At 38.8% G+C, this 26,702-nt stretch overlaps 1 protein-coding gene across 2 annotated transcripts; it reads left to right on the top strand.

The window, feature by feature from the left end:
• On the top strand, positions 1-26,702 carry CRLS1 (cardiolipin synthase 1). 2 transcript variants are annotated; one of them, XM_059037642.2, is made up of 7 exons: positions 1-416; positions 3,385-3,522; positions 8,094-8,223; positions 20,888-20,973; positions 21,871-21,939; positions 23,551-23,642; positions 25,706-26,702. In XM_059037642.2, the coding sequence occupies exons 1-7, from the start codon at positions 111-113 to the stop codon at positions 25,791-25,793; spliced, it is 909 nt and encodes a 302-aa protein (XP_058893625.1). In that variant the 5' UTR covers positions 1-110; the 3' UTR covers positions 25,794-26,702. The 2 variants fall into 2 exon arrangements, 1 of the variants encoding a protein (XP_058893625.1); XR_010836398.1 differs by having other exon boundaries at positions 22-416; positions 21,915-21,939.

Genomic DNA, 26,702 nt, shown 5'->3' with positions numbered 1-26,702 from the left:
GGCTGTCGAGGTTCTCCGATATTGCTGGGGTTCGATGGGGAAGCTATTCGCCGGTGCCCCGGGCTGCTGAGCTCTCGCCGCCTGCGTCCCCGCGGCTAGCCCGCAGGGCCATGCTGGCCTCGCGGGTGGCGCGCATCTCGTGGGGTGTCTTGCGCGTAGCCGTGTGGGCGCCGGGAGCGCGGCCGGGCAAGGGGCGCGCCCGCGGGGCCTTGCTGCCGCCAGTGCCCTGCTGCCTGGGGTGCCTGGCGGAGCGCTGGTGGCTGCGCCCGGCTGCTCTCGGCCTGCGGCTGCCTGGGGCCAGCCCGCGGGCCCACTGCTCAGGCGCGGGGAAGGCAGCCCCCGGGCCCGCTGCGGAAGAGGACGCCGCCACTGAGGCCCGGGGCGGCCGGTGGGGCCCGGCGAGTGCCGCCAGCCTGGTACGTACCGAGGAGGAGGCGGAGGGGCGACTCTGGATCGGGGTCGAGTGCTCCGGAGGGGCTCGGTCCCGGACGCATTTATCGTGCCGTGGCCGGTGAGGTCCGATGCTTCCGTTTCAGAACTTTTAAAGCGTTCCCCGAAGAGAAGTTATGGGCAGATCATTCGGTCGGGATGAGTGTCAGGGGTTGCCAGCCGCGTCCTCCTTCTGTCTCGGTGGTCAAGTTAGAACCCTCTCCTTCCTCTGTCCGTACCGGTAGCTGGACGCGCCTCTGGATATTGCATTGGTAAAAATAGCTTTCACCGGTCTTATTAAAAGCCCATTTTAAATTTTTTGAAGCGAATCCCCAATGTTTAGGGCAAGTCTCTGGGCGTCCTCAGAAAGATATACAGGCCTTTCTGTTTGCTTGTGCAGGTTTGGTTAACTATCATTTGACCTTTGGTAACTTTACATATTGTAGGATGAAGGATAGCTAAGTAATTTAAATCGTAATTAAAAGATCCTTTAACCTCTAATTATAGAAAAAAGATTAAACCTCTCTTCCTGAGGTAACGGAGGAAAATACTTATCTGCTTACCTGTTGAAATACTGACCAAACAGAAGACATGAGAGCACGAGTGTGGGAGTGCTTTTGATGTCATGTAGCAAGACTCATGCAATTATTACATCTTCAATTGTTATGTCTTCAGTGGGCCCCTGTGCTGCTTTCATCAGTTGTACAGCATGGGTTGGTGTGGCCACATCCTGGCAGGGTTTTCAGCTACATTAATAGCTAGAGCATGTTGGGGTTTGAATGAATGCTGGATGCTTTGAGGTTGCCATATCCTGGCTGAAGTCCTTCCCAGAACGGCAGTAGTTGGTCGAGTATGCCACAGGTTATCTGGTTGGGTAATCTGAGATTAGCTCTTTTAATTTTAATTTAGAAACGCTTATGAACTTAATGATTAGAAATTGAGGTGTTTTATTTTAACTGAAATATTTTATGTGGAGCTAAAAGGAATCCCTTTCATTATTCCAAGAACATTCAGTCTGGTTTATTAATTCACCAAATGAAATGATCTGGCTGTTTACAACTGTGTCTTTAATTTTTCCCCATGGGCCTCTCTGAGTTTAATTTTGGGCCTCTGTATTCTGACCTTTTGCTCTGTTTTTCCTTTTTCTCAATCATGAACTGTACCTCCCCACCCCCCTCAATGAGTCTCTGTAATGCTGGATCAGTATTTGACTTACTCTGTATTGCAGTATGGTCAACAGACTTACCTTTTTTCTTTGGACTCTGAAACACTTGGACCTTTGAACTTGAATTTGGAATATGTTCCAAGAATGATTCCATTTAATTAATATAATGTGGATTAGTTCAACAGAAGGTCCTTGAGTAGAGGTTTGGAGTGCTGCTTGTTTGGTGATTGTTTCCTGGAGAATTTGAATTTTTCTGTAGCTTTAGTGACAGTATTCTGCCACTGGGCCTCAATAACCCCATTATTCCTCCAAACTGAGGTGAACATTTCTTGCTGGGTTCTGTTTATAAACACAAACTTGGTATCTTCAGAGAACTGGCTTTTCTTACAGAACGGTTGAAGGTATTTAGAAGTGGAAATTGTCACTTTTTAAAAAAATCAAAATTAAGGTTCAGGCAAATAGGTTACTGATTGATGAAGAGGTTAAGTAGGGTTATCTTGTGAGGAGATAGTCCCATGGGGTAGAGCTGGCAGTCTTGAGTCAGTGGAGAAAACAAATCCAGCCTTTAGGGAATGACATTTTCTCTGTATTATTTCTGTACCCTGTTTTGTGCAGTGTATCTTAGTTCTACCAGGCTGAGGCTTTTTAAAGTTGAAATACCCTCTCATGAAACAGACTTTGGCAAGGAAGGAATGGTTTTCAGAGCAGCTGCCGAGGTGCCCTTTTGTTGGTGTCAACTTTAAACACCTTGGCTCCAAATGAAGTTTCAAGGAATCATAAAGCCCTCACAGGGGAGCCGTGAAAGCCCTCAGCTTCTGGTTGGGCATCTTAACATTTCTGTTAAAAATAAAATCTCTTTATTTCCTAAGTATCTCAATCCCTTTTCCTTGTTCTTCTAGCAGTTCTCCAGTTTAGTGATGAGGTTATGGAATTAAGTGTTTTTTTTCCCTCTTCATTCATATCTCCAACACTGTGTATCATTTAGCATTCTTTTTTTTTTTTTTTTTTTTTTTCTCGCGGTACGCGGGCCTCTCACTGTTGTGGCCTCTCCGGTTGCGGAGCACAGGCTCCGGACGCCCAGTCTCAGCGGCCATGGCTCACGGGCCTAGCCGCTCCGCGGCATGTGGGATCTTCCCAGACTGGGGCACGAACCTGTGTCCCCTGCATCGGCAGGCGGACTTTCAACCACTGCGCCACCAGGGAAGCCCATTTAGCATTCTTTTGATGGGTATGTGTAGAGGAGTGAGGAGAGGTTATTTGCAATAAATGTTTTTTAGCCAAAATGCCCATGGTTGATAATTCGGCTTTTTTCTGACACTTTCTAGACTGTTTGTCTACTTGAAGTATAAGATCTTCCTAAAGATCTTTTTTAAAATTTTGTGTAATTCTTTTTTAAAAAAAAAATTATTGAATATAGTTGATTTACAGTGTTGTTGAATTTTCACTTTTAAAAGCAGTATGTTTTTAGTTTTGAATTCTGATGAAGTAATACATTAAAGGCTTGACTTATAGATAATACATGTTTGTTCTTTCTTTAGTGAGAAAACCTACTCTATATACAGCCAACATTTTAGTCTGTGTTTGGGTATATGATATATCTTCATCTTCTGCATTCTTAACAGTTTTAGATGTGTGTAAAAAAAACAGAATGGATTTTAAAACTGAAAGTACTAATTTTAAGGTTTATGTAGCTTCTAACCTTTAAGTTGATAGAGTGTATTTTTCCAATGTATATAGTTATTTAAAGTATGAATTTATAGTATTTAAATTTTGTTGTCTTTATGTTTCAGTATGAAAACCCATGGACAATCCCAAATATGTTGTCAATGACGAGAATTGGCTTGGCCCCAGTTTTGGGCTATTTGATTATTGAAGAAGATTTTAATATTGCACTAGGAGTTTTTGCTTTAGCTGGGCTAACTGATTTGGTAAGTTGTACCGGCACTCCTCCTGTTTTGCTCCCCTTCTAAATCCCAGGGTCTCTACTACACTGAAATAGCACAGCCTCAGTCTGCTTTTCTTTGGAAGGAAATACTCAAGATGAATTTCACCTAGTACTTTGTGTAAGGGCTTGTCTTTAACATCTGTGTAGGACTCTGTTATTCTTTATATGATGTAAGGAAGGAAGTGGACGTTGTAGGGAGGAATGGGAGAGGGAGGTTTTTACTCTTGGTTTTTAACTTCTTCATAAAAGAAAAAACCTTAGAAATTCTAAAAGGACCAAGGACTTGCTTTAGGGATAGAAATAAAGGAGAGAAGCTGTGAGACTTTTTTTCTACTTACATAGTAGAGAGAAATATCTGATCTGCAACAACAGTTGGTTTTACTGGTAGAGAGGGAAATAGTGGGCCAGTTGTTGTGACCAGGGAGCTTGCAGAGGCCAGATCTCTGCTCAAGTTTATGCTGGCAGGAGGCCATAGGCACCCCACAGATTTGGTCCTTGATTCCTTCTCTACACCCCTCTGACCACCTTCCAGAAGACCCTGCCCTAGGTGGGCATTAGACATCCTTCCTTCTTCCGCTCTCCCAGCAGATGGACTGAGGAGAAAAGAGCAGCTTGACACCACTGTGTCAGTTTATAGGGAGGGAAAGATTTATTCAGGTTATCTCCAATTAGAACTTGGAAAATAATTTTCTAACAGAAAACCTCACTATGTGTTATATAGGCTTTTGTGGACTGGCCAGTCATCATCATGTATGACATTATTTGTATTTATCACCCACCCTGTTTCATAAAGGATTTGAAATGGCTTGTAAAACTACATGTCCTGCAAAAACACAATTGAAGGAAGTGGGGAAAAGGTAGAGGAAAGATTTTAAATCAGGACAAAAGCATGTAGAAATAGACATTATGTATATAAATTGTATATTCTTGTACAAGGCTGGTCTGAGATCCAAGTGAGCACCCAGACAGGCAATGATAATTTGGTGCCTCTTTCAACTGATGTATGTTTGAAAAGCTTTGCTCAGTATTCAGTGAGAATAAAGAGAAACTAATTTTCTGTTAATAGAAGTCACATAACATCTTTCTTTGTAACATCAGCTGTTTCCTTTGAGGTTCATACAAAACAAAATTCCACCTGCCCAGTAGCGTTGTTGAGCAATACAGAATTAGCTGAAGATTCTGCAGTATAAATAAATGAGGGCATTTGCATTGTTATATGGCATTTCCAAATATGCATCAAATACAGTTTCTTGAGTGGTTGCCACCTCCTTTTCCCTGGTTTAGCTCCTGTTTGTCACAACTTCTCCTCATTCTCACAATCTCTTCTTTTGTCCCTGCTTTTATCTGTGAAGCCCGAAGCCCTCCACTTATTAATATGGTCCCCAAGTCTGTCAAAGGCCATTATAATGATAATGGAATATTTTTTCATAATAGGCAAGATCTTTTTCAGTTACTGGATTTGCTCTCTTTTGGTTTGTAGGTTTTTTTAGTTGCCACATGATATTGCAATATTCATCGAATGGGAGAGGTCTCATTTACACTTTTCTAAATATGTAAGACAATGTGTACGGAAACCTGAGTTAACTGGCATCATATTACATTTACTTCATGTAGGTTTTGATGCCTCTAGAATGGCTGCTGGGCAGATGGCTGGACTGATGGAGGGTTGAAATAGGGGAATGTTGTATATGGGAAATGGATTACAGGAATGCAAGAATAGAAGCAGAGAGGCTGGTTATGAGGCTTATAGTAATCTAGGGAAGAGGGTTGGGAAATATGTTTTGAAGATAGAGTTGATATGTTAATGGATTGGATATGTGGGGTGAGAGAAAGGAATTAAATAGGAATGCTAGGCTGTTACTTTTTTTTTTTCCTTTTCAACAAGCACGTGCATGGAGGTTTACATTTTCTGTGATGGTCAACACTCAGAGTAGGACAGGGTTTGTGGGAAGAGTTGTTATGCTTGTTCAGATAGAGGTAACATTGGGTAGTTGAATACAGTGGTTTGGAGTTGGAGGAAATCATGGTTAGAGATAGATTTAAGAGTTATCATCATATAGGTGGTCAAGTCTGGATGAAATCATCTAGGCTGTGGTAAAAGAAGAGAAGAGGTCAGAGAAAAGAACAATAATGGAGCAATGGAGAAGAAGTCAATAAAGGACACTGAGAAGGAATAGCTGGTGAGAAAGAAAGAAAATTGGGCAATAAGGTGTCCCAGATGTTAAGTGAAGAAAGTGCTTCAATTGCGTTGAGGTCAAGTAAGCTAAGAATGTAGAATTCATTGACTTTTATGAGTACAATCTCTAGAGGGTGGGGCAGTCAGAATGGGTTGGCGAGCGTACATGAGGTGGTGATGACAATAGATGTCACATTGAGGAAGTTTTGCTTCATAGGGGAATAGAGAGATAGTCAAGGAAGGGTAGTTTATAAAGAGATACATACTGGGGAAATTTTTGTTGTTAATTAATTAATTAAATGACTGGGTAGGAAGAGAGAGATTGATGATGCAGGGGAGGTGGGGAAAACTCAGAAGGTAAGAGGACCTGGGATCAGGGACCGCAGACAGAATGTGCATGGACGCTAGTAGGTGGTGGATTTGGAGGTGGGAATACAAGGGAGGGCTGACAATCTGTTTCTGTTTTTTGAGCAAATATAGACATGGTCATGAGCTAGAGAGAGAGGATTTGGGAGGGATGAGCAGACTATAAATAGAGAAGGTAAACACAGTAAGCAGGTGTAGGTTTGCCAGGCAGTATTGAGTGCCCACAGGAGATTTGTGGTCATGAAAAAGTGAGATCAATCAGCCCATTTATGTGTTTTTCTTGATCAGTGTTCAGCTGCTTGGGTGCAGGCCTGGAGTCCATGATAGTTGTATTTAAGCAGGGTTGAGGGAGAGTGGAATAGGGAGTTATAGAGGTTTATAAAGAAGAGATGATGTTGATGACCTTGGAATCCAGTGTGGGTAGAGGAACAATGAGGACAAGAGGGTGATGATGGTGAAAATATGGGAGGTTAAGTTCCCTGAGATCAGAAACTGAACTGACACCTGAATCTTCCAAGGCCCCAACTCCCAGTTCTAGGCACTTTTTGTTAGTGTTACCTATAGTATACTTAAGAAAACAGATTTTTTTCAGTTGAGGTAGTAATAGCTAGTAACTGCTTTTTTTGAGGATTTACTAAGTGCTGAGTGCTAAACAAGTATTAATCACATTATGTACTGAGACAACCCACCCTGCGAGGTAGGTAGCACTATCTCTGTTTTATAGATGAGGAAACTGAGGCTTAGGCCAAATAACTTGCCCAGAGTCACACAGTTAAGTGAGTGGGAGAGCCAGTGCTTGAACCACTTACGCTCTGCTGAGAAGAGTAAGTTCTTAACCATTGTCCTGTACGACAGCTCTAAGTCATTGGAATACTTGAGATATGGAGGACTTATTTATCCTTTAAAATGTACCATGTTAAATTATGTCTAGATTAATTTGATCTTTTTCCTTGGAACTAGGACTGGAAAATTCAAATATCTGTTGAAGTTTGAAGTTAAATAAAATGAGTAAAAGCCAGGGTAGGGACTTGGAAAACCAGAAAATATCTGCCTAATTTAATGAAAATAGGCAATACTTGGTTTCAGTCAATTTTGTGGCCCCAGGATGGCCAGATCTTCCGATTTCTCAAGTGAGCCTGGAGATCTGGATTTTTTGAGTTAAGACTTTGAATATTTAAATATGGCAACTAATTTATATTTAAAAAATCACTGGGCAGGTCAAACAAAACCAGCCTGCAGGCCTCTTTGGCCCCCTGGTAACCCAGGTACGACCTCTGCTTTAAAATATAATTTGTTTCCAAGAATAGTGAATAAGTAATTTTCATATCAAAAATTTTATGTAGGCCAGGTACAGAGGACTGAGTTTTGTATTCAAATACAGGTCATGCAATACAGTCAGATATGCAATTAACAGTGGCACTAGATAAAAAATATTGATAATAACAGTTAAAATAGAATAAAATAAAAATAATAACAGCTAAAACATAGGGAGTTGGGTCATATTATAGAAAAATAGGTAGGAATGGAAGTTAGAAAATCTCTCAGTTAAACTGTAGTCCTTGCAAGTAAAAGCAGCTATTTTGGCTGTAGTGAAAAAGCCCAGGGCTCAAGGGGCGGGGGATGGGAGGGGTGGGTTGGGTTGGGGTGCCTAGTCCATGCTCTGTCAGTCCTGCTTTCTTTGAGTTTTATTTGGGTTCTTTACATCTCTAAATTTGTGTCTGGTTTCATCCCACAAAGGGGCATTGTGAAAACATTGCAAAATAGCTGAAGGCTTTGAGAAAGAAAAGTGAAAATTTTTTTCTGTAGAAAAGTGAAATCATTGTCTGACCAGTTGGTAATTTAAAAGCTAAATGTATACCAGTAAAACAGAAGGTTTGGGGGTAAGAGACAGAAGAGGTTTTATCTACATTTTATGCAAGTATAGCTGTTATTCTAGTATCTCCTAACCTTCAAGATATCTACTCTGTACCTTTTATGACATTTATTTAAAAAAAAAAAACTTCTATTTTCAGTTGGATGGATTTATTGCTCGAAACTGGGCCAGTCAAAAATCAGCTTTGGGAAGTGCTCTTGATCCACTTGCTGATAAAATACTTATCAGTATCTTATATGTTAGCTTGACCTATGCAGATCTTATTCCAGGTAAGAACGCCGTCATGCATACTTTTTTTTTTTTTGCGCTACGCGGGCCTCTCACTGTTGTGGCCTCTCCCGTTGCAGAGCACAGGCTCTGGACGTGCAGGCTCTGTGGCCATGGCTTACGGGCCTAGCCACTCCGCAGCATGGGGGATCTTCCTGGACCTGGGCACGAACTTGTGTCCCCTGCATCGGCAGGCAGACTTTCAACCACTGTGCCACCAGGGAAGCCCCGTCATGCATACTTTTAAATAGTACAGGGAAGAATCACATTTATCAACTTAGGATTTCTCTTGATTGAGAGACAAATAATTTTTGTTCCAAAAATATGTTTTCAACTTTAAAGTGTTTCCCTAAATTTAAACTATTGAACTGTTTTGCTTGCCAAGCTATTTGTTTTACTTTAGAATTTATGGCCTTGTATATACTATAGAATGCATTGTTTTCTTAGTAAAATTGTTTAAAATTAAAATTGAGCAAATATTTCAAAAAAATTGAGCTAATTCATATTATCCTAGAATCTTTTGAAACTATTATCTTAGTGCCTAGCGTTTGAAAGCAATTTAAAGTTTTCCTAAGTCTTATTATTTATTAAGTACAATTTAATAAGTGAGAGCTCTGAAATCCTAAAGATGTCTATAAAATTTCACATTGTTATTATTATTACTTAGATGGTATGCAATTTTAAATTATACACATAGTTTGTACATTGTCTGAATACTCTTTTTTAAAAAAATTAATTAATTTATTTATTTTTGGCTGTGTTGGGTCTTTGTTGCTGCGCGCTGGCTTTCTCTAGTTGTGGCGAGAGGGGGCTACTCTTTGTTGTGGTGTGTGGGCTTCTCATTGTAGTGGCTTCTCTTGTTTCGGAGCACGGGCTCTAGGTGCACGGGCTTCAGTAGTTGTGGCACGTGGGCTCTAGAGTACAGGCTCAGTAGTTGTGGTGCACGGGCTTAGTTGCTCAGCGGCATGTGGGATCTTCCTGGATCAGGGCTCGAACCCGTGTCCCCTGCATTGGCAAGTGGATTCTTAACCACTGCGCCACCAGGGAAGTCCCTACCTTTAGGCTTTTAAATCCACATACCAAATTTAGAAATGAATTAGACTACTGTTTGTGTGCTGCTTTGAAAGTCAGAATTATGGTGTGTGTATGGTTGTGGGTATTGAAGGGGCAGAGGTATGCTATAAGTAATATACATAATTTGTAGGAAAAAAGATCTTAAGGAGCATTCTGTTAACATTCACAGTTAAAATTAGTGTGTGTGTGTGTGTGTGTGTGTGTGTGTGTGTGTATGTGTATTTTTATGATTCCTATTTTTCAGAGTTATTTTGTATTTTGTTGTATTGTTTTACAAAGGTTAGCCAGCCCAGGTATTTCCCTGTTGAATACAGAAATTGTTTCCAGCTTTTGGTATTATGGATATTGTTGATATAATTGATGTACGTCGCTTTTGGACCTGAAACTTCCCTTCATTATTCTGGGAACTTCCATTTTCTCTCTTCTGTGTTGGGTTTGTTTTTCCAGGCTCCCATGGCTTCCTTGTTAGGGTCCTCCTTTTGGTGCAGTAGAATCTCCAGTTGTTTCCTTATGCTAGGATGCAGCCTGGCAGCCAGGTTTTTAGAGGAGTACAATGTCTTCATTCTACAGACATCTAAAATGTATTTGTTCTACCCTCCATACTTGAATGGGGCATAATTTTCAATTGCAGGTTATTTTCACTCAGAATTTTAAAGACCCTGATTATAGATTTCCAGATTCCATCTTGCTGTTGAGAAGTCTCATGCCATTCTGATACCTTTTCCTTTACATGTGATTATGTTTTGTATTAGAAAACTTTTAAGATTTCTTTGCATAATTCCTAGTTGATGGTTTAAAAAAATTCTCTCTCTTAAAAATTAATTTTTTAACTGCTTCTTGGGACACCCAATTATCCCAGCACTTTTTATTGAAAAGTCTATACTTTCCAGACTCACTGCCATGTGCATATATACATGGGTCCATTTCTGGGTTGTCTAGTTTATTCCCCATTGATTTGTCTATCTTTGCACCAGTACCGTCCCTAATTATTATTACTTTGCCAAAAGTCTTTTTTTTTTAAAAAGTTTTATTTATTTATTTTTGGCTGCGTTGGGTCTTTGTTGCTGTGTGCGGGCTTTCTCTAGTTGTGGCGAGCGGGGGCTGCTTTTCGTTGTGGTGAGCAGGCTTCTCATTGCAGTGGTTTCACTTGTTGCAGAGCATGGGCTCTAGGTGCACGGGCTTCAGTAGTTGTGGCACGTGGGCTCATTAGTTGTGGCTCGTGGGCTCTAGAGCGCAGGCTCAGTAGTTGTGGCACACAGTCTCAGTTGCTCAGCCGCATGTGGGATCTTCCTGGACCAGGGCTGGAACCCGTGTCCCCTGCATTGGCAGGCGGATTCTTAACCACTGCGCCACCAGGGAAGTCTCCCAAAAGTCTTGGTATATGATAGAGCACCTTGATATTCTTTCACCTTGATATTCTTACCTGTTTTCATTTGTGTATGAATGTTAGAATCAGCTTTCAAGTTCCCCAGAAAAACCTGTTGGGATTTTATTGGGATTGCACTGAATTTACAGATTTATTTGGAAGAATTGGTATTTTTACAATATTGTCTTCTAGTCCACATACATGTTGTATTTACTCTATTTAGGTCTGTTAAAATGTCAAAATGTTAGTTTTCTCTAGAGAGGTAATTAATAATTTTTTATTAGATTTATTCCTAGGTGACTTATAGTTCTTGATACTTTTGTAAATGGTAGCTTTTTAAATATTTCATTTTGTAATATCTGATGTTGATAGGATGAAATCAGTTCCATCTCTAACAGTGATTTTTGTGTCTAGCAAAACTTGCTGAACTCTTATGCTAATAGTATAAATGTATATTCTCTTGGATTTTCTGTATCCTTGATTATGTATTACCTATAATTAATGACAGTGTTTCTTCTTCTCCAGTCCTTTTAGCTTTTTAAAAATTTGCCTCACTATAGTGCACAGTGCAATGTTGAATAGGAGTGGTATCTGTGTCTTATTTCCAGTCTAAGAAGGAAAGCTTTCAGTCTTTCAGTATTAAATATGACATTTCCTGTAGGGTTTTATAGATACCCCTTTTTCAGGTTAAAGACGTTCACTTCTACTGGCAGTTTGCTCAGAAATTTTTTTACATTGGATATTGAATTTTATGAAAAATTTTTTCTTCACGTATTATGATAGTCATATTTTTTCCCTTTAAGCTTAATGTTTGGTGAATTACGTTACTGATTTTCTAAGTTAAATCAACCTGATGACATTCCTGTTACAAATCTAACTTGGTCATGATATATTATGAAAATATTGCTGTATTTGGTTTACTAATATTTTGTTGAAGATTTCACATCTAGATTCAGAAGATTGGCCTGGAATTCTTTTCTACAAATACCCTTGTTAGGGTTTTTTTTTTTTTTTAATATTTATTTATTTGGCTGCGCTGGGTCTTAGTTGCAGCATGCGGGATCTTTAGTTGTGGCATGTGAATTCTTAGTTGCGGCATGTGGGATCTAGTTCCCTGACTAGGGATGGAACCCAGGCCCCCTGCATTGGGAGCGTGGAGTCTTAGCCACTGGACCATCAAGGAAGTCCCCTACCTTTGTTAGGTTTTAATATCAAGTTTATAATAATCTCATAAAATGAATTTAGGGAGTGTACTCCCCTCCACCCCCATTCTTGGGAGATGTTTGTGTGAGATTGCAATTATTCTTTCTTGGAATGTTGGTAGAACTTGTTGAAGCCATTGAAGCCTGGAGTTTTCTTTGGGAAAAAGTTTTTAAATAGTTGGTTCATTTTTTAAAAAAATGGTTACAGGGTGGGTGATTCAGTTTTTCTGGTTCATCTTTTGTCTGTTTGTGAGTTGTGACGTTTTTCTAGGAACTTGTCCATTTCAGCTACATTTAAAAAAAATTTACCATAAGCTATTTACAGTATCCACATTAACTTTTTGATGTCTGTAGGCTATGTAGTGATGTCCCCCTTTTCATCCTAATTATTAGTTATTTGTCCCTTTTTTTCTTTGACTTGTCTTGCCAGAGGTTTGTCTGTTTTATGTATCTTTTCAAAGAACCAACTTTGAACTTTGTCGAGCTTCTCTGATATGTTTACTACTTCATTAAATCTTGCTCTTTTATTTCTGTCTCCTCCTTTGGTTTTTCTCTGCTGTTCTTTTTCTAAATTCTATAGATCAGTCCTGTCTAGTAGAAATATAATGGGAACCATAGATCTGATTTAAATTTTTCTAGTAGTTATGTTCAAAGTAAGAAGAAACAGGTGAAGTGTGTGTGTGTGTGTGTGTGCTTGCACTTCTGTTACAGTGGAGACTGAGTGCTCTGTGCATGTACTGCTGCCTGTGCCAGGCCACCCCCCATTTTAATAACATTTAACCCACTAGATGGAAAATATTGTCATTTCATTATATAATCGATAAAAAATCATTAATGAGATTTTTTTTATACTGTCTTCAAAAGCCAGTGTGCTATTTGCACTTACAGCACCTCTCACTTCAGACTAGCCACATTTCCAGTTCTTTATCTTTACATGTTGCTCGTGGCTGTTGTATTGAACAACGCAGCTGTAGATGAATGTTTAACTCGTTCCTTTTTTTTGTTGTTGTTGTTTTGGCTGTGCCGTTGTGGGATCTTAGTTCTTCAACCAGGGATTGAACCTGTGCCCCCTGCAGTGGAAGCATGAAGTTGTAACCACTGGACCACCAGGGAATTCCCTCAGCTTTTCTTTTTTAAAGTTTGCATTTAAGGCTATATATTTCCTCTAAGTATCCCTTTCACTGTATCTCATATGTTGGTATTAGTGTTCTTGTCATTATCGAGTTCAAAGTAATCTATTTCCATTATGATATTTCTTTGGCCTATGGTGTTAATAAAAATTTATTTCTTAATCTGTGGGATTTTCTAGGTATCTTTTTGTTATTGATTTCAAGCATAATTACCTTGTGTTCAGAGAACATGCTCTGTGATTTTAGCCCTTCAGCCCAGTATACAGTCAAATTTTATAAACATTTTATGCATTTTTCAAATGAATATGTATTCTGCAGTCATTGGGTATGATGTTCTACATATGTCCATTTGGTCATTTTTTTTTTAAGTAAATAAATTCATTTCTTTATCTTGGGCTGTGTTGGGTCTTCGTTGCTGCACGCAGCCTTTCTCTAGTTGCGGCGAGCAGGGACTACTCTTTGTTGTGGTACATGGGTTTCTCATTGCTGTAGCTTCTCTTGTTGTAGAGCATGGGCTCTAGGCATGCAGGCTTCAGTAGTTGTGGCATGCAGACTCAGTAGTTGTGGCTTGTTCGTGGGCTCTAGAGCGCAGGCTCAGTAGTTGTGGTACACAGGCTTAGTTGCTCTGCGGCACGTGGAACCTTCCTGAACCAGGGATTGAACCTGTGTCCCCTGCATTGGCAGGCAGATTCTTAACTACTGTGCCACCAGGAAGTCCCTGGTCAAGTTTTTAATCCTGGTGGCTAAATCTCCTTCTTTACGGACTTATTTTTTACATTTGGTCTGCTTTTCTGTCATTTACTGAGAGAGTAAAGTTTCCTGCTGTGTCCAATTTTCCATTATTTTTTCTTTTTAGCTCTGATTTTTTTTTTTTTTTTTTTGTGGTACGCGGGCCTCTCACTGTTGTGGCCTCTCCCGTTGCAGAGCACAGGGTCCAGACACGCAGGCTCAGCGGCCATGGCTCACGGGCCCAGCCGCGCGGCATGTGGGATCCTCCCAGATTGGGGCACGAACCCGTGTCCCCTGCATTGGCAGGCGGACTCTCAACCACTGCGCCACCAGGGAAGCCCTAGCTCTGATTTTTGCTTCATGTCTTTTGAAGTCATGCTATTAATAAGTGCATATAAAGAAGAATTTTTATGTCTTCTTGGTGAATTGAATGTTTTATTTTGAAGTGACCCTCTATATCTTTAGAAATGATTTTTGCCTTGAAGTCTCTCTCTCTTCTTTTTTTGACCGCACCATGTGGCATGTGAGATCTTAGTTCCCTGAGCAGGGATTGTACCTGTGCCCCCTGCAGTGGAAAGGCGGAGTCTTAAACCACTGGACTGCCAGGGAAGTCCCTGCCTTGAAGTCTCTTTTGTTGACTATTACTATAGCTACACTAGCTTACTTTTGGTCAGTGTTTACATGATGAATCAATCTTTTACTTTCAACTTGTCCACATCTTTATATTTTAGATATTCCTTATAAATAACATATAGATAGATGGTTTTTCTTTATCCAGTCTAAAAATATTTTATCTTTGAACTGGAACATTTAAACCATTTACTATGATTACTAATATTTGTGTAGCAGGCTTCCATTTTATTTTGTGTTTTATTTGGCCTGTATGTTCTATTCTACTTTTGTCTATATTCTGTATTCTATTATTATCACTGTTTTCCTGTACCAATTGGAAAGTTTTACACTCTGTTAACATTTAGCCAGTCTCAAAATTATAATTCATCTTTACCTTATCAAAGTTTAATGTTAACAAATCTATACATTTGGCCTTCTGTATCTGTGGGTTCTACATCCACGGATTCAACCAACTTCAGATTGGGGGGAAGAAAATCTAGAATGTTCCAACCAAACTTTGCTGCAAACTGCCAACTGAGAGTATTTACATCGTATTAGGTATTAAGTAATATAGAGGTGACTTAAAGAATATGGGAGGGTGTGTATTGGTTATATGCAAATACTACACCATTTTATATAAGGGACTCGAGCATTTGTGGATTTTGGTGTGTGTTGGGGGGAAGCAGGGTGTATCCTCAGACCAACCCCCCATGGATACCGAGGGATGCCTGTATGCCTTCTGGGCACTGGAAGGGCCTTAGAATACTTTAACTCCATTTAATCCTTTCTCAATTTAGGTTATTCTCATACTTTAATTTTATATATGTGTTCAACCCACATGATATTGTTTATTAAGTCAGTGTTCATTTAGATGTATCTTCATACTTTTTTCTGGTTTATGTTTGGTGTATTTCAGACCTTCCAACTGGAATCATTTTCCTTTTCTCTAAAGTATATCTTTAGAAATTCTATTAATACAGGTCTACTGGTGGTACATTCTTTTCTTTGTTTCTCTGAAAATATACTTATTTTGCCTTTATTCTTTGTGTGTGTGAGGACATTTAAATTCTACTCTCTTAGCAGATTTTAATTATACAATACAGTGTTACCAACTAGTCAGTGTGTTATACATTAGATCCTCAGACCTTATTTATCTTTTGTTTCATCTTAAAATTGAAAGTTTGTATCTTTTTACCAACCTCTTTCTATTTCCCCCTTTTTTTTTTAGATTCTACATATAAGTGATATCACGCAGTATTTGTCTTTGTCTGATTTTGCTTTTATTCTTGAAGGATATTTTTGTTGGGTATAGAATTCTGGGCTGGTAGTTTATTTTCTTTCAGTACATTTAAAGTACCATGCAATTGTCTACTCACTTCCATTGTTGGTAATAAGAAATTGTTAACCCATTTCTTTTTCAAAGGTACTTTTACTCTGCTTTTAAGATTTCCTCTTTCTCTTTGGTTTTCCATAGTTTCACAATATTTGGTGTGATTTTCTTTTTTATTTATCCTGCTCGCGATTTGTTGGGCTTTTAATCTGTGGATTGATATCTTTAATCAGTTCTAGAAAATTCTGAGCCACAATCTTCAGGTATTGTTGTCTGTTTCTCCTTCTTTGGGGACTGCAGTATACCTGTGTTAGATTTCACTATATCTTTTAAGTGTCTCAGCCTCTTTTCTGCATGATACCTCATTTTATCTTTCTGCACTCCATTCTAGGTGATTACTAATGAAACTTGCTCTTTCATTTCACTAATTCTCTCTTCAGCTGTGCCAAATTCGTTTAAGTCTTCTATTGTATTTTTTAGTTATAAAATTTCTATTTTATTCTTCTTCAAACTTAGTAAATCATCTTTTATAGTTTGCAGTTCCCTGCTGAAATTTTCAATCTTGATTTTTATATCCCTTTGAACATAGTAAGCTTTAGTTGTTTTATAAACACTGATAATTCTGAAATATCTTCTGAGGGTCTCTTTCATGTGTCTGTTTCTATTGATTCTTACTCATGGTATCTTATGTCTTTGGTTATTTTTGACTGTTTAGACACTGTACTAATATTTAAAAAATAATTTGGAGGAATATCTTGATGTGTAGGATGATGGCATCACTCTCCAGAGGAGACTTTTTGTTCAGTTCTGCCAGGTATCTAGGCATGCTAACAGTCTGGGACCACCTAGATGGCCAGATGATAAGATATTCTTTTTTAAGGCTTAGTTTGCTTAGGACCATCTCCTCTCCCAACTCTGTGGGAATAGTTGTTCAGCTCCCAGCTTAAAGCTAGGAGGTGGTTTGTCATTGCCCAACCCGAGGGCTGTGGGCTTTGACTAAAATTCCTCCACCCTTTAAGGCTGCCAAAACCCCTATTCAGCTTTGTGGCTTACTTCCCTAGGGTCAGGGACAGTGGCTTTGAGTGGCTTTGAGTGCCTAGGCTTATTTTCCTGAGTTCTCATTCTGATACTTTCTTAGCATCTTACAAGCTTTTCACTTTCAAGATTTTTTTGTTTAATGTTCTTCTGTAATTGTCTTAGCAGGAGAATTACTACTTACTCAGATATTAATGGAGCTGAACCTGAGGATCTTTTCATTTACCTATAGGTCTGAAATTTTACAATGTTAAATGTTCTAGATCCTACTAGAGTTTGTAGTAAATCTTTCTTCCATTGTGCTGGGTACTAAGAAGGCCCCTTCAGTCTGAAAACTTATCCATCAGTTCTGAACATTATTCCCTAGGTTCTTTTCTTACTGGAAATGCTTTTTGTTCTTTCTGGGTGATTTCCCCAATTTTGTCAATTTACCCCTTCTACTGACATTTTAGTTAATTTATTTATTCAATTAAAAAAATTGTTTTTTGGCTGTGCCACGTGGCATGTGGGATCTTAGTTCCCCGACCAGGGATTGAACCCTCAATCCCTGTAGTGGAAGCATGGAATCTTAACACTGGACTGCCAAGGAAGTCCCTTGATTGACTTTTTTATTGCTTTCATTTTTAATTTCCAAGAGGAAATAAAGAGCTCTTGTTCTGTGTGTTCTTTAAAAACAAAACAAGAGGCTTCCCTGGTGGTGCAGTGGTTAAGAATCTGCCCGCCAATGCAAGGGACATGGGTTCAAGCCCTGGCCTGGGAAGATCCCACATGCCGCAGAGCAACTAAGCCTGTGCGCCACAACTGCTGAGCCTGCGCTCAAGGGCCCGCAAGCCACAGCTACTGAGCCCACATGCCACAGCTACTGAAGCCTGTGTGCCTAGAGCCCGTGCTCCACAACAAGAGAATCCACTGCAATGAGAAGCCTGCACACTGCAACGAAGAGTAGCCCCCGATCGCCGCAACTAGAGAAAGCCTGCACACAGCAGTGATGACCCAACACAGCCAAAAAATAAATAAATAAATAAAATTTTTAAAAAAATGTCTTTTTCTTACTTCATAGGTGAGTATCATCATTTCAGGACATTTTCTGTCTATCTGTTTTTGTGTGTGTGTGGTGGGGGGGTGTTTAAACCCCTATATTGTATCTATTTCTTTTCTTCTTTTTTTGTTTTTCTGTTTGTTTTGGGGTCTCTTTCATGATGGAGACTTTGCTAAAATGTCTGGTGATCCTTGGCTGCTTACTTCATAAATGTTTAACTGGATGCTCCCTGGGCATTGGTGGAATTTGTTGGGTGGTATACTACCCTCTAGGGTGAACAGGCAGTGAGAGACCAGGCATGGCCCTGAATTCTCAGTACCTTGAGGTCTATTCTGTAGGTAAGAGCTCTCCATTTGCTCCTTAGAGATTGCAGAGGTCCTGGTTTAGAGATTAACATGTAGAGCAAGGGTTGGCAGACTTTTCCTGTAAAGGCCAGAATGGTAAATATTTCCGACTTTATGGGCCATGTGGTCTTTGTTGTAACTACTCAAGTCTGCTATTGTAGTGTGAAAACAGCCATAGAAAATATATAACAAATGACAATGGCTGTGTGTTAACTTTATTATTTTCAATGCAATAATGTATGCTATTGATAGTGGTCACTTCTACTATGTAAAAGTGACTGGATTTTATTATTTCCCTTTAACACTAATAAATTTGCCCATGATGTACTTCTTTGTTGCAGAAACTGTATTTCAGACAGAGTTAGCAAATAGGAAAACCTTGGAGTACTCCCTGACACATTTTACACCTCCCTAACACACTATCATACTATAATAGACAAAGGAAAGCTGCTTTAGCCCTGAAAGAAAAGGGAAAGGAAGTCTGGGAGAGAAGGCAGGAACAGTTAGAAGATTCAAAAGCCAGGGAACTGGACAAAATTGCCCCCCAAATCACAGTAAGAGCCTGTATGTATACAGGCTCTCAGTTGGCAGAGGCTTTAGAGATCACCTGGTGCAGCCTGGTCCCAGTGTGGCTGTGCTTGTGAACCCTCAGGGAGCGTTCATCTTTGCTTTTATGAAGCTTTCACGAGGTGATTCTGTGATGAGTAGTCAGTTTGGGGAACACTGGATTTTGTAAACAGTCCTGTCTTCCACCAGACTGTTACAGATGGTAAACTGAGCCCAGAGATGCATTCTGCAGTAGTACTGACTAACTGGTGACCTTGACCAGGTTTTATAATCTGCCTGAGGCTTGTTTTCAATATTTGTAAAATGGGGTAATAATGGTTCACATATGGAGTTGATAGGTAGATTAAATGACATAATATGTATAAAATACTTAAATGGTGCCAGATGCCCAGTAAATGGTAATTTTAGTAGTTAATAGAACTAGAGCCCAAGGCTTTGCAGTGTATTGAATCGCCTCATCTGTTCTTCTGCAGAAACCTTATTTAGAATTAAATTATATTCTTTTTCCCCTGTGGTGATGAACTACAGTAACAGGTGTTTATTTCTCTCTAATGTTGTGTTTACTGTATATAATTCACATGAGTTTGCTGCATTTTAAAATCTGATTTAAAAATAAATAAAATATGTTTGATTTTGCCAGCTGATTATTACTATAGAAAAGTTTGGTTTACAGGCACAAAAATCCTCCTAAAAATCATGACTGCCTTGTTTTGTTACTTGGTTCATACAGCCGAGTCTTCTTTGTGCTCCAAATGCCATGACTTGAGTGGATAAGCATTTTTTTTCTCTTTGGAATCGCGTTGTCATTGAGTACTAGGCCAAGGATCAACACTTAACATCATAGCCACAACCAGCAGAGATTTAAATTTTAAATCTGTAATTAATTAGATTTTTCATAAGTTTCTGAACCAATAGAGGACCCTAAGTATAGCCTTAAAAGTAATTCACAAAGAGCTGTTTGAAAGTATTATGGAAGGGATGTGCATGATTCTTTTATTTTAGTAATTGAAACAATTTGAACTGAGTGTTAGCCTCAAGATTTTTTCCTTTATAAAAAAATATTTTTTTTCTAATAACATGACATATATTCATGGTTAAAACTTCCTTCAACATGGAAGGATGTAAAATGAAACAACACCTCTGCCCTCCCATTCTCATTCGACAAAGGAGCAGGAGTTCCTTGGGTATCCATTTGAAGTGTCCTTCTGCTGGCACTGGGACCATCCTGTAGGATCTTAGGAATAATGAGAAAACTATCAACAAGTTGAATTCATGTTTAACTAGAATTCATTGAATGAATGAGCAGAAGAAAAAATTGCAATTGCCTGGATAGGAACTGGCCAGGCAAAAATGAAGATATTTTGGTTCTCCACAGGTGGTACACATAGCAAATTTTACTGTTCATAAAATAATCTAGAATGCAGAAGCAGGCAGTCAGAGTTCTTGAAAGTCAGAAGGGCTTGAGTTGGGACTTCCCTGGTGGCACAGTGGTTAAGAATCCACCTGCCAATGCAGGGGACATGGGTTTGAGCCCTGGTCCCAGAAGATCCCACGTGCCACAGAGCAACTAAGCCCATGTGCCACAACTACTGAGCCTGTGCTCTAGAGCCAGCGAGCCACAACTACTGAAGCCCACGTGCCTAGAGTCTGTGCTCCACAACAAGAGAAACCACCGCAAGAGAAGCCTGTGCACCACAACAAAGAGTAGCCCCTGCTCGCCGCAACTAGAGAAAGCCCTCGTGAGCAATGAAGACCCAACACAGCCAAAAATAAATAAATTTATTTAAAAAAAAAAAAGAATGCCTTGAGTCCCGGCATCCTTTCCAACCTTTTTACCATCTCATTCCATGTAATTATAGTGAGCTTGGTGATCTTTTTTCTAAATTTACAAAGCTGGAAAGTAACAAAGGAAATAGGGCTGAGTAGAGCTGACACTGATAACTGCAACTTAAAAACATATGCAAGGAAAAAAAAATACAGAAAGGGGTGAGAGGATCAACATTCTGAAATGTGACTTTAAAAGCCATAGTCTGTCTTTCACCTTGTTTTGAAGGCAGGTTTAAAAAGAATATAAAAATCAGTGGTTCACTGTAAGGACCCTAAACAGGCATCAGTAAAAGTTTATTTTAAAATTTTTGCTTAGGTGAAACACCAGTTTATGGTAAGGCTTCATTGTATGTATAATGTCTTAATAATTTTCAAAATCCCAATCAAAATTATTTTATATTTGATTTTCAGTTCCACTTACTTATATGATAATTTCAAGAGATGTAATGTTGATTGCTGCTGTTTTTTATGTCAGATATCGAACTCTTCCAACACCGGTGAGTTTGTTTCAAAAAAATATTCTTTTAGTATTACTTGTAGCTTAAGGCAAAAGAAAAAAATCACTATTGTGTACTGAGTTTCACTTTATGGGAATAATTTATGACAATTATGTATTCAGTCCATTTACTAGGAATTTAAAGAAAACAGACATAACTGTCATCTTGCTATTTGAATCACCCATTATGGTAGCTGTTCAGTGAACATATGAATAATCAGTTCTTTAAAAGGATGTTTTTGTTATAAGTCGAAATTGTTGATAGTCCATAAAACTCAGGCCAGCTAGCCCCATCACTAGCAGCAAACTCTGTTAAGAGTGTTTTGTATAACTAAGCACCCTTCCCTGTCTAATTTTACTTCTATGGATTATCTAGAACTGTTTTTTAAAATCACAGTTTTATGAGCATGGAGTGGTTTGTTTGCACATTTGTTCATTGGTTCTACAAATATTTTAGCACATAAGCGTAGCATAGCTTATAACCACCTCATGAACATAACAACCTCATCTTTTGATTCCCAGTCCAGTGAAAATGGCAGTATTTTATTCATTTTGGTTCTTTTTAGACTATAAAGAAAATAGTGATGAGGGAGATTTGTTGAGTCTATTTAGTAGAAAGACATAGTTAAACAGACTTTATGATAGTTATTGTGTTAGAAATTTATAGAAATTGAGAAATCTATAAATTAAAAAATCTATTTTCAGTAAACTGTAGGTGATTTATGAAGAATGTAGATGTTGCTCATTTAGTATAATAAAAGAAGATGCAGATAAAGGGTTTATCTAGCATATAGCCAGACATGTGTTATACACTCAGTAACTGTTACATATAATAACAAAATATTTCTTTTAAACTTGAATGATGAATAAACTTTATATATTTTTTGTCCTCTGCCAGAGAACAGTTTCTAAGTATTTCAATCCTTGTTATGCCACTGCTAGGTTAAAACCAACCTTCATCAGCAAGGTAAGAGACACAACATCCTTTTAAGTTAAAAACCGTTGTGGATTTTTATTATGATGACTATAAACCTCAGTCTGGAGCAGCTGAAAATGAGACACATTTTAATGCATTGACCATAGAGAATAGAGAGTGGGGTCATTAACCCAGTTCTTTTGTCCTCTGGGCTTTATGGATCTTTAGTATATATGTTGTGTTTTGTGTTGGTGGTGTAAGAATTTAAGTCTCCAAATGAGGTATTAGGGCCACCACTTAGGGGAGGTAGAGAAAGTGGAAATGTAATCGCATATTGACACAAAGAGAGTATGAAAATTCCTTTCTGGTTTCACCCCTCCTTGTAGTGAAAACACCATATAACAAGGTCCTTTCATTTGCAAGATCAATTGTTAACATGGAAAGGGATAGGAGAAAGTTTTATTCACTAATAAACAACTCCTACTCTTAGTTGTCCATCTGTTTTCCTGAGCCCTCTTCAGGATAATAACTGTATGCCAGTCGTTGCACACAGAGAGGACACTGTTAATGCCTCTGAAGGCATATTTGTTTTACTAGTAGCCTTGGTAAGTTTGCTGTAATTATTCTTTTGCTCCATGCCTTGTGACAGAGGTTTAACAGGTTAGGGATGCCGATCATCTTTGGGACAGAGGGATGATTACTCTTAAACCAGAGACTCCCTAGCGTGGATTTTTACCTACAAATATGCGTTATTTATCTATCTATCTATTTATTTTACCTATTTATTTTTGTGACTTACATATGTATCAAGTACAGTAATTGGAGTGTAGCACTGTACAGAAGGTGGCTTAAAGAGGTACCAGGGACAAATGCCTCAATTCCTTGGGCTTGCAGGGAGTTCTCCAGACAATTTTTATTACTTATTTTTAAAACGGAGTGGAATCCTTGTAATTTGGCTGCAGAATGGATGAGAGAACATAGGTGCTTCTCTATAGACACATCACCCACAGATTCATACATCACTTGCTTCCCCAGAATGCTTCTCTCAATGAGTAGAGGAAGTCTCCAGTGGTTTTGTTGTCTTCCTTTTCTCCACCACGCTGTCTTTTAGGGTAGGGAAACTTACTCATTTCCGAGCTTAGAGCCTCTCTCATGGAGGTTAGTGCATTTCAATTTTCTAACCTCATAGGTTTGACAGGTGGTAGACAAGTGAAAGGAGCATTGAATGGAGTACCGGGAAATCTGGGTTCTGGCTTTGGATCTGTAACCTGCTATGACTGCAGGCAAGTCACTTAACTCATTACCTTTTTGCCTGTGAAAAGTAGCTTCATTATTTCCATATTCACAGGGCTGTTTTAATAGGCAACCGAGAAAAAGGCAAAGAACTTTGCAACATTATTGAATTGCTATGGAAATTCAAGATAGTGGTGTTTTCTGATAGTTGTCCTTCCCCTCACTGTATAGGGCAGCTGTGGAGACAGATGGGCCCGTTAGTGAAGTTTATCCTTTTGTGTGAATGGCAGCCAGCTTCTTTGGCAGGGATATTATAATGTCAAGCATGCTGAGGGTCTGTTGTGTTACACTGTGATGGATTATGCCTTTCTCTCGTGAGCTTGAAACGTGATTGGGTTGGCACTGTTCATTTATGACTTCTTTTTTTAGGTTAACACAGCAGTCCAGTTAATCCTGGTGGCAGCTTCTTTGGCAGCTCCGGTTTTCAATTATGCTGACAGCATTTATCTTCAGATCCTGTGGTAAGCTAAACTTAGAATTACTCTCTTAGAATGTCAACAAAATGGCTTATTGTGACAATCCTAGAATTACTTTGTTTCTTAATCATGTTTATTATGCACTGGGTAAAGCTGTGGGCTATATTTTTTGATTGATACCATTTTTTTTAAAGAAACCTTCATTTTTAAAAAAAAATTAATTAATTTTTATTTTTGGCTGTGTTAGGTCTTTGTTTCTGTGCTAGGGCTTTCTCCAGTTGGGGTAAGCGGGGGCCACTCCTCATCGCGGTGCGCGGGCCCCTCACTATTGCGGACCCTCTTGTTGCGGAGCACAGGCTCCAGACGTGCAGGCTCAGTAGTTGTGGCTCACGGGCCCAGCCGCTCCGCAGCATGTGGGATCCTCCCATACCAGGGCTCGAATCCGTGTCCCCCGCACTAGCAGGCAGACTGTCAACCACTGTGCCACCAGGGAAGCCTGATTGATACCATTTTTAAGAAGCTTACTATCCAGTATAGGGTATAGAAGTTATAGGGGGTTTCATGCAAGTTAGAAGGGATGAGAGGTACAGATAATGTGTTGGGGTTTTGGAGGAGAGAAAAATACTTCCAGGTAGGAAGAAGAGGGAAAGCTTCAGGGAAGAAGTGGCATTTAAACCATGAGGTCTAGGTGGAAAGAGACTGAGGGGAGGCCATTCTGGTGAAGGACAGACCCTGAGCAAAGTCAGACATGCAGAAGAGTGGATAAGGGGAAAGTGCACCCAGCCTAGTGAAGGGGGAAGAGTGGGAGAGAAACTTGGAGAAAGGAGTTTGAGTTTTATTTTATTAAGGTTATGTATAGCCTTGAAAATGTGTCACATTCGTACTTTATGCCACACTGATACTAAAGCACTGTATTTTTACCCTACTTTTAACTCGATAATTAAAACATTGCTTGATGCAGTCTGAGCCAGAAAATAGTTGGTTAACTAAAGTCAGTTAAGCTAAAAAGCTTTAAAAATGATACACACGCTAGATATTTTATTTTCTAAAATATATAATCGTACATTCATTCTGATTTGTCATACGTCTTCTGCTAAAGGCCCGATGCCTTTTCTTTGATTATAGGCTCATCAGTGGGATTTTTTTCTTTCTTGCAAAAAACTACATCCATAATACAGCCTCTCTGATTTTCATGTTCTGTTTCTTTTAAAGTGATATAAGAATGTAAGACATTTATGAAGCAATCAGAGTATACAAACTTTCTAGATTTTTACCATTTTCTCTAGTATTTTAACAATTACATCGTCTACTTACTTTGACAGTAATTTTTAGCAACTCGCCGTGATATCAAGCCTTTCCAAAGCCTCCAGCTTAGTTCTCAGAAATAGCAACTCTTCCTACCTGCATGTTTCATTATGTGTGAATTTAGGCTATCAAACTGGCATAAACAGGTTTGGGATCAAACAGAGTATTGATGAGCCTACGCCTCACCTGGTGGAAACAGAAGCACATGTGTGCACCAAAAAGGAACGTGTTAGCTGCGAGCACTCAGCAAGCGCTGAGTGTCACTCGTGTCATTTCAAAGAGAATCTGATTAATCTAATTCTCCTTAATTTTAAGGAAATATCAGTAAAGAAAGCTGAATTTTATTTAAAATGACTCAGATATTAGAATTCCCCAAATCTGTAAGAAATAGCTTCTAAAACTAACACTCTAAGCAGCGTGCAACAGTGGGAGGAGCACAAGGGCTCTAGAGTTGGAACCAAGCCAGTCTCATAGTTCTGTGGCCCTGAGCAAGCTCTCTGGGGTGCTGTTTCCTCTGTAAGGTGAGGTTGCTGTGAAAACTACCTAGAATAATGTCCGGGTAAAAAATGACAATTGCTATTATTATCTTTTTCAGACTGATTAACTAGATGAATTCTGTTTGACATTACTGATTCAAATGAAGTCTTAAAGAAAAGCAGTATATTTAAATTCTTGTTAAAAAAAATTACACCAACACAGGCTTTTTTACTTTGAAACAACTCTTTAAATGTATTCTTTATGATTCTTATAGTTAGCATTTTTTAGAGTTTAGACTAAATTTTATTTCTTTCCTTCCATAAAAGGTGTCTTACAGCTTTTACCACAGCTGCATCAGCTTACAGTTATTATCATTATGGTCGGAAAACTGTTCAGGTGATAAAAGGCAGATGAAAGTCATCCATCATCATTAGCAAGGAAGCAATATACATCATCTTCGGCAGGGCCAGTGGAAATCTACGGGAGTTTCCTTTTTTGGTGTTCAGCTTGAAAAAGGACTTGTCAGAACAAACCAAGTCATCAAAATTTAAGTAATGTGCATTGAAAATAAGCTTGATCATGGGCATATGCAGAATTTCCAATGTATTTTTAAATACAAATAAAACTATAATTTAGAATTTTTTTATCTTAGGTTTCTTGATTAATTTATAAGTAGCAATTATTCCAATTATTGTCAGTCATTTTTTGATATGTAAAACAAACAAAACAGTATAGAGCATGGAAACTGAAGAGTTGTCACTTTAATAGAATTTAGATTGCTCACAGCACTAGGGAATTTCCTGGGTTTAAATATACATCCTGTACAACTTGGCTGCACAGTTGTTTGTTCGACTTTTAGATCTGTGCACACATTAACAGTACATGTGGTTAATATTTGATTGTTTAGGATAATGACTATAAAGGTAGCTTAGTTGTGGATGAAGTAAACTTGTAAAGAGATTTAAAATGCAGTAAATTTTGAAAATAATAAATAAGATAAAAATAGAAGGTACTGAAGTTCATGTTCAGAAGTCTTCCAACCTCTCAGGTGCCTAATAGTTTATGCATCAGGATAATAAGTGACGAAGGTAGTTGGAAACTGAAAACATGTCTGTTACCCTAGCCATCCAAGAGGCAGTGAGTTACATCATGCCTTCCCACTGTATCTCTAACATAACAATGTTTGTATGATATTGGGACCTGTACTCATATGTTATGTAAATAATAGGAAATTATATTTTTCAAAGGTTTTTTTTAAGCTTTGGGGAATCTTGTTTTGTTAAGATGTTAAAGGAATAAAAACCGGAAAAAAGTGACCTTCAA

Source organism: Kogia breviceps, chromosome 14 (assembly GCF_026419965.1).
Source record: "Kogia breviceps isolate mKogBre1 chromosome 14, mKogBre1 haplotype 1, whole genome shotgun sequence".
Lineage (NCBI taxonomy): Eukaryota > Metazoa > Chordata > Mammalia > Artiodactyla > Physeteridae > Kogia > Kogia breviceps.
The sequence above is the reverse complement of the archived record's forward strand: the minus strand, read 5'-3'. Positions and strand labels throughout refer to the sequence as shown.

Excerpts from the sequence above, each read along its gene's own strand:
- CRLS1 (XM_059037642.2), top strand. The coding sequence starts at position 111 with ATGCTGGCCTCGCGGGTGGCGCGCATCTCGTGGGGTGTCTTGCGCGTA. Across the intron at positions 20,974-21,870 it reads ATCGAACTCTTCCAACACCG|AGAACAGTTTCTAAGTATTT; the intron begins GTGAGTTTGTTT and ends GTCCTCTGCCAG. Across the intron at positions 23,643-25,705 it reads ATTTATCTTCAGATCCTGTG|GTGTCTTACAGCTTTTACCA; the intron begins GTAAGCTAAACT and ends CTTCCATAAAAG.